This window comes from Sciurus vulgaris (genome assembly GCF_902686455.1).
Source record: "Sciurus vulgaris genome assembly, chromosome: 4".
Classification (NCBI taxonomy): Eukaryota; Metazoa; Chordata; class Mammalia; order Rodentia; family Sciuridae; genus Sciurus; species Sciurus vulgaris.
The window spans coordinates 88589481-88603800 of record NC_136464.1 but is presented as its reverse complement, the minus strand read 5'-3'; the positions used below and the strand labels follow the sequence as shown (position 1 = coordinate 88603800).

Sequence of the window (14320 nt, the reverse complement as noted above, 5' to 3'; positions counted from 1 at the left end):
AAATAGTTAAAGGTACCCACTACTGTTTGAGTAAGGCACATTGTTTGTACTCTTTTTTTTAATGATGAGTATTTGTATCAAATCTGTAATCATGCAAACACTTTAACTTGTGTTTGCATCAGCTTTGTTGATTTCAAAGGACACTTGTTTAGCCTGTTTGCCCTCATGATGTCTGTAGCTTAGAATCCAATATTTCAAAGGTGTACCAACAAGTCATAACAACAAAGAGATTGTGGAAGAAATAGCACAGTTGTTGATTCTCTACCCACTTCAAGCATTTGTAGAACTATCTTACTCCCAAAGAAGAAAAGGAAAATGGATTTTGAGTAGCTGACTAAATACCCACCTGCATATCCTTTGTAGTCTGCATTAGGCATAAAATGTTGTTTAGATGTATGTAAAATATTACATGTATTTACATTTGTTTATGTGTGTGTATGTGTATGTACACCTGTATGTAAACAGCTTGCTGAGATTATTTTCTCAAGGGCAATATACTAGACAGGGCCTCAGCCAAAAAAAAAAAAAAAAAAAAAAAAACCAAACAGGTATTTAAAAGGAGCGTAAAGAAAGAACTCTTATAAAGTAAGGGATAGACAGAATTATGGGAATTAAGCAAATAAGTTGAAACACCCAAGAATGACCAACAGGTCAGTTATTTCCCCCCTATTGTTATCTGCTGCTAGCAAAACCAGCAAGTTCTGAAACAGCAGAAGCTGTGTTTTTGGATAGGTATTCTGCCTTAGCCAGTTTGTAGCATCTGGCATAAGGATTGCAGAGAATAAATACCCTGATCTCCTCATTTCTGAAAATGATTGGGCAAACCAACTTAAAACAAGGAAGGAAAACATAGCCCCATTGACATGGTCCTTAGGAATCAGCCTGCTCGAGCTCAAGGCAGAGCCGCAAGAGGCAAAGATGAGTTTCCATGTATGGAAAGCAAGTGTTATCTTTTCTGTGGCAAAGCTGCACATTATATTGTCCCAGTGCCCTCTTTATAGGACAGCTATTTTTCACCATTCATAATTTGAAATATAGTGCACCCCTCAAAATAAAATGACAGCCTAGTTCTAGAAAATATTATTATGATTGCATTTTTTATATTACACATTTGTTATATATGTAATATTTGGTTCAGTTGAACGTTGAGAAGTAACTTTCACAACAAAGTTTATACCATTTTCACAGTGAATTTAAAAATAGTTTCAAACCCCCTAATCATTCACTTGTTATTTTTGTCAAAAGAATGGGTCTATAAAAACATAATAATTATTTCAAAGTTTCCATGAGTGGTAATTTGTTACTCATTTTAAATTTTTATGGATGTTCTATATCTGGGAAGATGGGATGAAATGAGTTAAAAAACTAGTAACAGCATGCAAATGAATATAAATACTAATTTGACTCTTACTGTAATAGTTCTTGTTTGAACTTTAAGATGCCTTTACAAATCTCACTCTATTTGATTAAAAATTTCTAGAAAATAACAATTATAAATAATTTCTAGAAATTATAAAATAGCTTCTCTAATAACTAATAATTACTAACCTTTCTAGTAACTTTATAAATTTTAAAATGTATTAATAAATTTTTAAAATACCATAAAGCTGACCTCTCAGGTTTGTCTTTTTATTATGAAACTGTGCAATGACATCATAGTAAAAAGGAATGAACAATTAACATGAATTGAAAACTTATGTGAACTGCAGAATCTTTGTATATATCTTACTAATCATTTCTTACTTTTATATTTTGAAGGACTTAAAGCCCAGTAATATAGTAGTAAAATCAGATTGCACTTTGAAGATTCTTGACTTTGGACTGGCTAGGACTGCAGGAACAAGTTTTATGATGACACCTTATGTAGTAACTCGATACTACAGAGCACCTGAGGTCATCCTAGGCATGGGCTACAAGGAAAACGGTCAGCACACTTTTTACTTGAAATACTCTTCTAATTTAGTTTTTTTTGTTGTTGTTGATGTTTATTAGATTTTTCATGTAACTTATTCAAGTTAAACTGCATGGAATTAAATGTGTATCACTGTTTGAAATGTGTATCAAGTTTTGAAAGTAACTAAGTTTTATCAAAAATGGGAAAACATGGGGGCCTTGTTTATTTAATTGCTAATATTTAAATCATCAGCATTACCACTGGATAAAGAATTTATTATTTTGGCCTCTGAAAAAGGACATATATGTATGCTTTTTGCTTGGCCATAATTTGGAAATGAGCACATACTTCTGTATACAGGGAAGCATATAGTGTACCTTAGAATTCAACCTTAATAGTAATTTCAGTACAGAGCATTTAGTGTAAACTTTGAGAACTACAATAATGCCATTCTGCAAAGCTGATGAATAATTAAGAATCTCTTAGAGGAAGCAATAATGTTTCATCAAAACCTTGTGTCCAATCTTAGGGAAAAGCATATAGTATTATGTGTGTGTATAGTGAATTGAACTATAACTTTCTAAGTGTGGTAACTTCATCCAAAATACTCCTTTGAATAAAACTAAATGTTTCCTAGCAAAGAAACTGGAACAGCAGTTCACTTTGATTCAGGAAACTAAGAATCAACTTTTAAGATTTTTTTTTCATAAAAGATACCTTTGGAATTAAAATTTTAAGCCAGGTTTGGTGATACATACCAACTCGGGAGACTGAGGCAGAAGGATTGCAAGTCTGAGGCAAGCCTCAGCAATTTGACAAGACCCTTTCTCAAAAATTAAAAAGGACTTGGAATGTAGGCCAGTTGTAAAGAACCCCTGGGTTCAATCCCAGTACCAAAAAAACTTTTAAAGTGAAAGAAATTAGGATTTTAACTTAATTTCCTTTTCTTTTGTGAGCTCATTCAAAATAAATACTTTAAAGAGTGACTGTTACTTTTATTCTGAAGTAAGCATGCTATTCTGTTTGCTTACTATCTATCTAAAAGTTGAATGTTTTATTTTGGAATTGATACTTCACTTGACCAGCATGAATATTGCTTTTGTATTTGCAGTGAAATTATTGCTTATCTTTGATACTGTGTAATGTGCCAGTGTGAATCCTGGGGCAACTCCTAACCAGAAATTATCATCCAGAAGAACTATCACATAAAGAGTTGACATATTCTTCTCTCTTAGATAAGAATTATATAGATCATTTTATTGTGTCCCCACCCCTTCCCCAGGAAATTGAGTTAAGTGTAAATGATTGCTTTTGGTAACTACACTAGCCAACAAAGCTAACATAAATATTTCTTCCTTTTAGTGAGACCCCCTTCCCATTTTAATGACTTTGTTTTATCTGTCTCTTATTATAAGCTACTTCAGACTATTTTGGAAAGTGTAGGATAATCAAGTATATTTTAAACTGCCTAATGGTAAGCATTTAGACACTTAGAGCTCAGTTTTATATACAAATCATTAAACTAAACTTACAGTCTTAGTTTCTTCTCTGATACTTGGAGCTTTTAAGATTTTTTTGTTTAAAATTATGTTTTTCTGCAGGTTCTCCACATCAGTTTCACCCTAGCTAATAAACTAGTTTACTTTTTTCTGTAAAGTCTATAGAGATGATTTATTCTGATAGATTTTGGGCAAAAATGAAAACCCTGGAAAAAATTGTTCTTTTATCAATTTTTATCAATATTAACTTTTCCTCTAAAATTTTATCCTTGAAAGATGAATCATACTATAAATATAAAAAGGTCTGCCATACATTAATGTGAATTGCAGGAAACTAGTTCCACAAGATTTCCAAAAAGTCACTCCCAGTTTATCTCCTAACACACTTCAGTGAATTGGTGGTCTCCTTTTAAGAATGTACTTGCAAGTACAGATTTACATTTCCTAAATCCTCCAATGTGGATAAAGAGTATGTCTCTAAATCTAGTTCTGCCCTTTTTCTTTTCTGCTCTTAAAGAATTTGGGCCTTCAAACTTCAAGATCCAAATCTGTTTCTAAGTCTCTTCCTTTTAAATTGCTCATTCTTTCCCTGTTTTTCTATTAAACTATAAATGCCTGCTCTTCCTCCTTTTATCTGGTGTTCAAGCCCAAAGGTATAAAATATTAGGGTAGGTACGTGGTTAGTTTTAATAAACAGGTGAAGATCCCAAAATTGGCTCTTTTCTGTCTAGTGGATTGTTTTCAGCATCTTGATTAGGGCTTCCTTTTCAAGTTGGTGAGGTTAGTGCTAGGAAACTCTTTGAGATGAGAACTTTCATACTTTATCCAACCAAAACGAATTTCTTAAACCATAAGTGGGAAACATAAGAAATATACTTTTCTTTACTCTGTTTTTTACACTCTCTATGTTATTGTGCCTTTGGGGATAAAAGGGTAAATGTAGAATGATGTGGCCAAGAAAATAATTGACTTTTAATTCAGAGTAAACATAGCACTTCTTAGTTAAATAAATTTATGAACTCTAGTTTGAAAATTTCTGTACAGCTTTACATTAATTTTTTGTAATTATTCAGAGACATTTTTCTGTTAAGTATTTTAATAAGCTAAATTATTCTCATGCTTTTTTCTTTTATTTAACTTTTAAAGAGAGAGTATAATGCACAGTTGAACTTCCAAATAATGTATAATGTCATAATTTTGCTATCATATACATTTTTAGCCTTATTTATGAAGTTTGTGTTTGGTTCTGTCTTGTAAACAAATTCTCAGTTAAATAATTATGCAGGTTTAATCTTTCTGTGCATAGCTCTCACTTTAAAATTAGATATGTAGTTAAAATGCCACACTTTGTGTTTTCTTTTGTGAACCAAGCTTTTTAAAAAATATTTTGTTTTAAATTATCCCATTAGCTGAAATTAAAATCACTTTTTTCTTTTTTGTAATATTTTGCGGTTTTTATATAATGCAATCATATTATGCTTCTTTGATTTTAATGACCTTTTGCTTTGCTTTTCCTTCTTTTGTGCTGCAAACATAGTGGATTTATGGTCTGTGGGGTGCATTATGGGAGAAATGGTTTGCCACAAAATCCTCTTTCCAGGAAGGGACTGTATCCTTGTGCTGCTGCAGCAAATTATTAGTTAGGTGATGAACTTCTTTATGTTCTGTAATGAAAATGAATATGCTGCATTCATACATATAGGTTTTTTAAACAGACATAAAGTTTGTGGTTGTTATAGTTCAAAAAATTGTTCAGATAAGAAGCTGAAGTATTTGTAGGCTGCATCTGGCAGTAGGACATACAGTCTCTGCTGGTAGTCAGAGCACATTCACTGTCACTCATTTTTATTTTATACTGCTTTTTATGATTTTAAAGTATACATGGTGTGCGTGATTTTTTTTTTACTGTTTATATATTTCTTTTTATTTTAACCAAAATCTTTATGTTAATGTCATTGCATTTTGTTTTCAGTTGACATTTGGTCAGTTGGGTGCATCATGGGAGAAATGATCAAAGGTGGTGTTTTGTTCCCAGGTACAGATCGTATCCTTATCTTTGGCCTAAAATGTAGTTCCTAAAGGTCAAATGTATGACAGTACTTCAGCTCCATCAGGTATAATGTATTTTGTCTCTCCCTAATATCAAGTATTGCTAAATTACTCTTTCAAAATACCACCTGCTATTGACATAGACTTTCCTTTTCCTCATTTATTGTTTCACATGTTAATTCTGAAAAGTGCTCAAGTGTAATTATCCACAGTTACTTGCTGGCTTCTAGTTGATTTATTTAAGCTAAATATAAAAAAATCATGGCTTGCATTAAAAATTTCTAATAATTTATACACTTGAGTAAGTCTAGAAATACTTAGGATTATTTTGAGTTTTGAAACTGTCTGTTGCTGCTAGTCATCCTTTTCTTTTGTCCCCTCACCTCCTTTTTGTTAATGTTTTGTGTGTTTTGTGTCTTGATTGTTGTCTCATTACTCAACATACTGATTCTTTCATGTGAGAATTTGAGCAATAGTAGTTTTACATGGTGATTATAAATTTGGATTCAGTCTATTTTAGTACTCAATAGTGATGTGTTTATCAACAAGTAATACTTAGAATTGTTTCAGGAAAAGGAATGAAAATATTCACTAGGTTATAAGTTTTAGGCCTAGATCTTCAAGGGCTTGGAGTATAAAGACTAGGAGGAATGAGATCAGGGAATTCTAATCTTATAACTTACTGAAATACTGTATGAAAAATCTTTTTCATGCATCTCAGAGCTTTAAAAAACTATTAATGTAAGATAAACAAAGAATAGCAAAATAAAATGCCACTTTTATCAAAAAGTCATTTTTATTTCTTTATTTTCTGTGTAGAAAGCTCAAAAAAGCATAACAGATTGTAGAAATATTTATCCTCTAGGAAATGCATTCAAATTTTCTGATGGAGAAAAGGCAAATTTTGTATATTATTGTACAGTTTGCATTTAGAGTCTTTATGGGTAATAATGATAATACTGTATATTTATATTTATTTATAATTTATACTTAGAATTTGTGAGCTTAAACTTCCATTTTGGGGGTAAAATTAGTATTTGTATACACATACATGTATGCACACACACAATAAATAAGGTTAACAAAACTTATTTATTGTTCATTTCTGTCCACCTATAATCATTGCCCTTTGCAAGGTGGCTGTGAGATATATGAAGTTTATAACTGCCACATTCTTTTTTAGAATTTTAAAAATTTCCTTTTTCTTGTATTTTAATATTAATATTGACTAATGTGTTGAACATTAGAAACAGTATTTTTCTTAGCTACTTAATATTAGATATTGATCAGTGGAATAAAGTTATTGAACAGCTTGGAACACCATGTCCTGAATTTATGAAGAAACTACAACCAACTGTAAGGACTTATGTTGAAAACAGACCTAAATATGCTGGATATAGCTTTGAGAAACTCTTCCCTGATGTACTTTTCCCAGCTGACTCAGAACACAACAAACTCAAAGGTAATTTTTACAAATGTGTATATCATTTGTGTGTGTGTGTGTGTGTGTGTGTGTGTGTGTGTGTGTGTGTGTGTATTCTTATGGGATATAACCCAAGATTATCTCTGGGTGGTGAAACAAGGTGAAATTTTAGTTATTTTTACCTTTAATTTTATATTGTTTATTGTATGTATGATCTGATTTTAAAGTTAAAAACTATACTTTTTAAAACATATGCTTCTTAAATAATGATAATCTCAAGTTTCTGAAATCAGTGATAATTTAGAAATCTTTACAAATAGGTACACATTAACATCATTATTTTTGCAGCCAGTCAGGCAAGGGATTTGTTATCCAAAATGCTGGTCATAGATGCATCTAAAAGGATCTCTGTAGATGAAGCTCTCCAGCACCCATACATCAATGTCTGGTATGATCCTTCTGAAGCAGAAGCTGTAAGTTTTTTTCTCCATATTTGAAGAACAGAGTACATACTTAGAATTAGTTAGGTTTGGAGGAAATCTTTGAAAATGAAGTGAAAATATAGACAGATGATGATAGTGCTTTTCTGTTTGTGCATGAAAATTACGCTAATGGGCATATCCAGGCACCTTCTACACAAAAGTAAAGTTGCCTCCCTCTGTGTGTCTCACCTGCTGGCCTTGCCACCTGATCAGAGGTGCTAGGATGGTTAGTACTCTATGAAACATCTTTAGTTGTAAAACAAATAATCATATCCAAAATTCTACGATATAAATAAAATGTGAAAATGTCAAAAACTAGAAGAGAAAAATAAGTATTTTTTCCTGCATTGCAGGAGTCTTCCAGAACTAGTTTACATGAGAAGGTTGTTGATGATCGATCAGTCTTACATTTTTCAAGTCTTCTGTTTGGCTACTGTTTCAAGTAATTATGAAGAGCATATACTTCCAGTCAACTGACTCAGTTGTTATCACCTTTTATTTTTCAGCCACCACCAAAGATCCCTGACAAGCAGTTAGATGAAAGGGAACACACAATAGAAGAGTGGAAAGGTAACATTCATCAGATTCTTAGAAAACTGAGAAAGTATCTGGCATTTTGTAGTGACTTACTTTTCATCCTAGGGAAATTAATGATATTTTCCATTTTCATAACTGATATTTGGTAATTTGATTATTTTTTTTTAACAAAAGTAAGTCTTCTTCCTGTCCTTACTTAGTCTAGTTCTCCTAGACACGTATTTTCTCCTATGTTTTTTCATAGTCTGTTTATACAATTGTGTTTGGTTTCTCCGCCCTGGTGGGGTTTTTGTGTTGTTTGTTTGTTTGTTTTGGTACCAAGGATTGAACCCAGGTGCATTTTACTACTAAGTATGTCTCCCAGCCCTTTTTACTTTTTTATTTTGAGACAGAGTCTTGGTAAGTTGCCCAGGCTGACTTTGAACTTGCTATCCTCCTGCCTCAGCCTCCTAAGCCACTGGGATTATAGGCATGTGTGAGGCAGTGGGTTCGATTCTCAGCACCACATATAAATAAATAAAAAATAAAAGTCCATCAACAACTAAAAAAAAAAAAAAAAAAAAAAGCAAGCATCTCCTGTTCTTTCCTCTATCAAGATTTTGTACTTTTTTCCTTCAAAGTCCAAGGTTACCATAGCAAGCCAATGTAGACGTCTTTAGCTCTGTTCATTTCATTCCAACATCTCCACTTATTTTACCTTTTGCCAGTATAAATGTTGTCATACCCTATAGTCAGAGATTCTTAAAAGAAATTTAAGCTTCCGAAATTATGTAGACTTCTTGAAATTCCATGTATCATTTTCAACTGGTACATTTCTCTCAGAAGAGATTTCATTGCTTTTATATAATTGTCAAAAGATTCTGTGAACCAAAGATAATGACTAATGGTGATGTTTCATTTACCAGAAGGTTAGTCTTAAGTAGATGTTCAGACTCATACCACACTCAGCATCACTTAGAAGAAAATGGGGTACAAGGAACATATACCAGCAGATAGCTCTTTGTGTCTCTTCAGCTAGAGCCATCCTCACAATGGATTACCTGTTATCCCCATGCCTAGAAAGAATAAATTTCCCATGGAGGAATGTTCTTGGCAGTAAATGATAGCATGTCATGCTGGACTACACATAAGTAGTTGAAGTATACCTTCCTTTGTTTTTTTAATAACATTTTTTTCATATTCCACTCTAATTAAAGAAACTTCATAAATTCTTTGCAATGAGTATCTGGTTGAGCACCTCCATTATACCACACACTATTCCAGGTCTCAGGAAGTACAAGTTAACAAGAAAAACACTTAATTCAAGCCCTCACTGAGACAGAAGTAAATAAGTGTATGTAGTACAGAATGCTGGATAGTGTGGTAACAACGTAGTTGTTGGTAGAGTAAAAAGATAAAACTTCTAACCCCAACTCTGTCCTTAAACCAGCCTAAGAAACATTAGTTACAGGTTACAGCAGAGATGTTTACTTTCTTTGAATATAATTTGTGGTTGAAAATCAAGAAACTGTTATCAATACCCATGAATCTCAGTCTGACACAGTCCCTCTGTCACTATAATATTTGAAGTGTTGTTAAGTATATTTTACACTTAAGGTGTGTAAAACTTTAAACTTAAAACAACATATATTATGAAATTGACTCTCAGACTTTGAAATTTATTTTTGTCCATCTCTTTTTCAGAATTGATATACAAAGAAGTGATGGATTTGGAGGAGAGAACCAAGAATGGAGTTATACGGGGGCAGCCTTCTCCTTTAGGTTGGTTACAATATAAACATGGTTGAGGGTCATTTACTTCTTGTGTTGTAATCTTCAGTGGCCTGGAACTTGCAATTCTTTCCATACTTACTACTTTATTATTCAGATTACCATTTGGGTGCTTAAATTTGAAAGTATCAATATGATGTTGTCCTGATACATTAGTAACTGACTTCATAAAGTGCTCATCTTTTTCTCTGATACTGACATTCCGTTGAAGAACTTAAAGCCTTTTTTATTGGCACAATGTTGCCTTGTATTTAAGAAGAAAATTTTCAAAATTCAATATATTTACCTTTTTATGGTTTTAACAGTCTTTACTTTGGATAAATAAAGCTTCACTGTAAAATTTGGTACATGTCATACAAAGTTACTATCTTCCTCTTTTTCATATTTTTGATTTGTTGAACTAAAGCAGTGCCATTAAGACCACCACTAGAAAGCATTCACTCTAAGAAGAAAACTGATTTGCAGGAGTTAAAACATTTTCTTTTATTGTAAGTTGGTCTTAATTTAATTTTGGTTTATGTGAAAGTATAAAGAAATGAAGGAAAAAATTAAATGTCAGGAAAAATGTACGTTAAATACGTACCATGATATATAGATACTGGTGGTTCATGTTCTTTATTTCATTCATCCCTTAGATTCTGAGGGATTATTATGCACATTTTATAGGTGAGGAAACTAATGTGTTAGGGAAAAAAGAATATAAGATTAAAAATCTGTTAGAAGATCTAATGAAATAATTTCTGAGTGTATTGCCCCTGGTTGCAGGGGTTAGGACAGTTATATTGAAGAGGTGAGATTTGTTCTGAACTTCAAAGACTGAGCAGTATTTCTTTAGATAGTTCTTGGTTTTGAGTAAAACTATGCCATTTTAATACTTCTAAAAACCCTTCTATGTTCTAAGGGGAAAAAGTGCATATCATATCTAGCCCTTTAATTATAGGTAAGATTTTTAGCTGTAGTTTCAGAAGCCCATTTTGCTATAGTGTAGACCGAATTGTTTAAATAATTTTGGTAGCCTCCTTTGACATTTTTGATTATGTTTTATTAGAACTGTGTATTTTAGGTCCTTTATCAGGAGTGCAGTCTTTCAATTCTATAATACAGATCCTGGTGAAAGTGTGAATTGGTTTTGACAGCTTTTATCGGTTTTGATAAAATTTACTTATAGCTGTATTATAAATGCTTAGACAATATAGTTGTTAATTAGTTTTATATTGCTACATAGTGGTAGTGAAGTGAATTATTTGTAATGGAGGTTTGGGTGGAATTTGAAAATTTTTTTATTTGGTACTTTGGCATGCCATTATGGTAAGTGGCACATCTTAAATGTCATGTATTCAACTTGAACATCATAATCTCATGAGACAAATATTTTTCTTCTTAAATTATAAATGAATAATTTGCATCCTAGATATCATTTGCTTATGATCACAAAATAAGTAGAAAAGATAGAACTTGAGGTTTTTAGACATTTTCTGGATTTTCATTTTATATAAAGGTTGCAATGAAGAGTAGGAATAAATAAATTAGGCTATTATAAAAATATTTAGTTCTTGATTATGTACAGAACCAAAAAGTATCAGATAATTACAAAACCATTCCACTTGATCCTTAAAATAAATTATATTATTTTCCCCAGTGGATTGCCTACCTATAATTGTTTGATTTGGTTGATAATTAAAATGAGTTTGCCTGCCTTGAGTGTATAGAGACTCACCTGACAAGGAAATCACCCAGTTATCTGAGATTGAAGATTTTCCATAATATTACCACATAAATATGTGAGAATTTTTTGTATGGCTTTAAAGTTCAGAGAAAACAATTTTTTTTCTCTTAGGTACTTGATTTTCAGATTTACAAGTTAATTAATTGTGATACACTTAAAAGTTCATTTTTATCAGGTTCAGAAATTTGGATAAAATGAAGGGAATCCTGAACTCTATAGAGTCCTATATAAAAAGTATATGGTGAAATTCCTTCTTATGATCTGAACGTTTGGGAGAAGTCTTAAAATTAACCATAGTGTACTACTGTGTAAGGCATAGAGTATATACTATACTGTTCTGTCAAAAGAGACACATTCTACAGTGTTGAATTGAACTACAGAGTGTATAGTCTCAGCTCTGCTCTGGCTGCCCTGTGGGTCTTTCTGGAACCCAGGAGGTTTTGTTTCCTCTCATCTGTCAAGCCTTGCATCCTCACCCTGCTTTCCTTTCTCATTTCAGCTCCTATCACCTATCTTGTCCCTGTGGTTCCATTCCTTTCTATCTCCCATTTCCCTCCCCACTTCCCTAAAGGTTTGCCTTTTCCTGCTACCTACCTGTTTCCTTGTTACATTCAAAGACAAACTCTCAGAAGACCTTCCATATTTAAGTGTTGGTTGCTCATCATTAGACTCAAACACTGAGTTATGCTGAACCAAGGAGCAAAGGATTTTAATCTGTTTGGTTTCAGCATCTCTGCATACCTGATCCTCATCCTCAGAAATTCTGCTCCATGTTTGGTTTGATACCATTGTTTTGTGGTACTGGGGATTGAACCCAGGGTGCTTTACCACTGAACTTCATCGCTAACCCTTTTTGTTTTTGAGACAGTCTCCCTAAGTGTTCCAGGCTGACCTCAAACTCGTGTTCCTCCTGCCTCTGCCTCTGCATCTGCCTCCTAAGTAGCTGGGATTACAGGCGTGCACCACTGCATTGAGCTGGTCGCATTGTTTTTATACAAATATGTTCTTAAGAATTTTTGTGTAACATATTATTCAGATTTGAATGACCCTTGGTTAGCTGATCATTTGGTTCAAAATTATTTACCTAATGTGTGAGTTGCCTTTAACACATACCCCAACCCTGGTGTCAGACCTGCCATCTTTCCATCCCAACATTCTTCAGAAGATTCTCTCTGAGATCAAATATTCCTATTACTTTTTTAAATCCAGGAAATGCTTGCTAGGTACTACTTGGAGCAAAGTAAACAGTTTGCTCCAATCTTTATCTGTTTTATAAATGCATATTTTATCAAGTATTTATTAGAATTGAAATTAGACTGAGTTTACTAACTAGATCACTTGAGTTACCGTCAAGTCACATAATCTCATTCAGACTGGACCAGTTGAACTAAGGTCCCTCCCAATTAAAATGATTTTATTCTTTGTGTTGGCTTTTGCTTTTCCATAAAATGTATCAGAAGTATCATTTGGACTGTGTCTTTTTACTGAGACGATATCATTAATAATTTTTAAGTGGTTTTTAACTTTAGTCACTCAGTTCTTTGAGATCCCCTCTCCAACAAAGTGTAATAAGGAGAGTTATACATGTATTTTCAGTATTATTCATACATGTCCTGAATCCCTCATTTATGGATCTTGCTTCAGAATACTATTTCTAAATGTGACCTGGTCTCTAAGTTCTTGTCTTAAACTGAAAAGGACAGAACTCCAGGTTTCTAAATGTTTTTGGAATCCTCACTTCATAGTTTGTAAGTTAGTGTTACGTTCAGTATCATTTGCAGTTGTCTTTATTGAGCCCTCTAAACCCAAGAGAAAAATTTTTATCAACCCCTGGAGGTAGTACAATGCAAGTAGCTGGGTCTGCAACTCTGTCTGCAACTGATTTGCTGTTTTGTTTCTCATAGCACAGGTGCAGCAGTGATCAATGGCTCTCAGCATCCATCGTCATCGTCGTCTGTCAATGATGTGTCTTCAATGTCAACAGATCCGACTTTGGCCTCAGATACAGACAGCAGTCTAGAAGCATCAGCTGGACCTCTGGGCTGTTGTAGATGACTACTTGGGCCTTGGGGGGGTGGGAGGGATGGGGAGTCGGTTAGTCATTGATAGAACTACTTTGAAAACAATTCAGTGGTCTTATTTTTGAGTGATTTTTTCAAAAATTGTAGAATTCATTTTGTAGTAAAGTAGTTTATTTTTTTTAATTTCAAGTGATGTAACTTAAAATCTAAGTTGTGTTTTAAAACAGCCACAAAACTGTATTGTATTTTTTGCTGTAATTAACTGTATAATGTAAACCTAATTATTTTATCATGGTTTAAATTTTTGCATATTTGCTTTATCTTATGCTGCTGATTTTTTTTTTTTACTGAATTTGTAAGATTTTGTTTATCAAAGCAACTATTATGTGGTGACTTGCCTATATCATGAATTATTTAAGATTTTTATAGTTTTTTTATTAGAATTTATTTCAGATGTTTTGTTCATGATGCTATTCTTCGGGGTTATATGCTTATCAATGAAATAACTCCAGAGGAGTGAGGGAAAATCACCTGTAGCCAGTTATATTCAGGAATAACTACTGTAAATGATGAACGTGGCAAGAGACCTCCATTGTTTGCTATTAGCCAATCCTAATTTAGCTACAACAATGGGTAGGTAATCCTACCTGAATTTTGGCAAAAGCCCCATCATCTAAATGGCAGAATAACTGAGAGCGTGTCTTTAAAGTGCCAGGAGTGTATCACCACCTTCTCTCCCCACCCGCTCAACAAAAAGTCAAGGAATATGGTGTATTCTGCAAATTTTTGGCATGCTCAAAGCTATGATCACATAAAATCAAGAGGATACTTCATGAATAATACATTTCAGTGCAAATAAACAGATGGTTCACTTCTACTAGCTATGAGCCTGTTTTTGTACACACTGAGTCCTAGGCTG

The 14320-nt window shown here is 33.0% G+C and overlaps 1 protein-coding gene across 8 annotated transcripts in view; it reads left to right on the top strand.

Moving 5' to 3' along the window:
• The window catches only part of MAPK8 (mitogen-activated protein kinase 8), a 129928-nt gene extending 116481 nt beyond the window's left edge, over positions 1–13447 (top strand). For 6 of the 8 annotated variants that reach the window (XM_079135862.1, XM_079135863.1, XM_079135866.1 and 3 more), the window contains 7 exons: positions 1759–1924; positions 5366–5437; positions 6722–6904; positions 7214–7338; positions 7854–7917; positions 9568–9645; positions 13290–13447. In XM_079135862.1, coding sequence (XP_078991988.1) covers positions 1759–1924; positions 5366–5437; positions 6722–6904; positions 7214–7338; positions 7854–7917; positions 9568–9645; positions 13290–13435 — 834 coding nt within the window. In that variant the 3' untranslated portion in view covers positions 13436–13447. Of the gene's footprint in view, positions 1–1758; positions 1925–4930; positions 5003–5365; positions 5438–6721; positions 6905–7213; positions 7339–7853; positions 7918–9567; positions 9646–13284 lie in introns of all 8 variants that reach the window. The other 2 variants (XM_079135867.1, XM_079135868.1) reach the window with 2 other exon arrangements.
• The last annotated feature ends 873 nt before the right edge of the window (positions 13448–14320 follow it).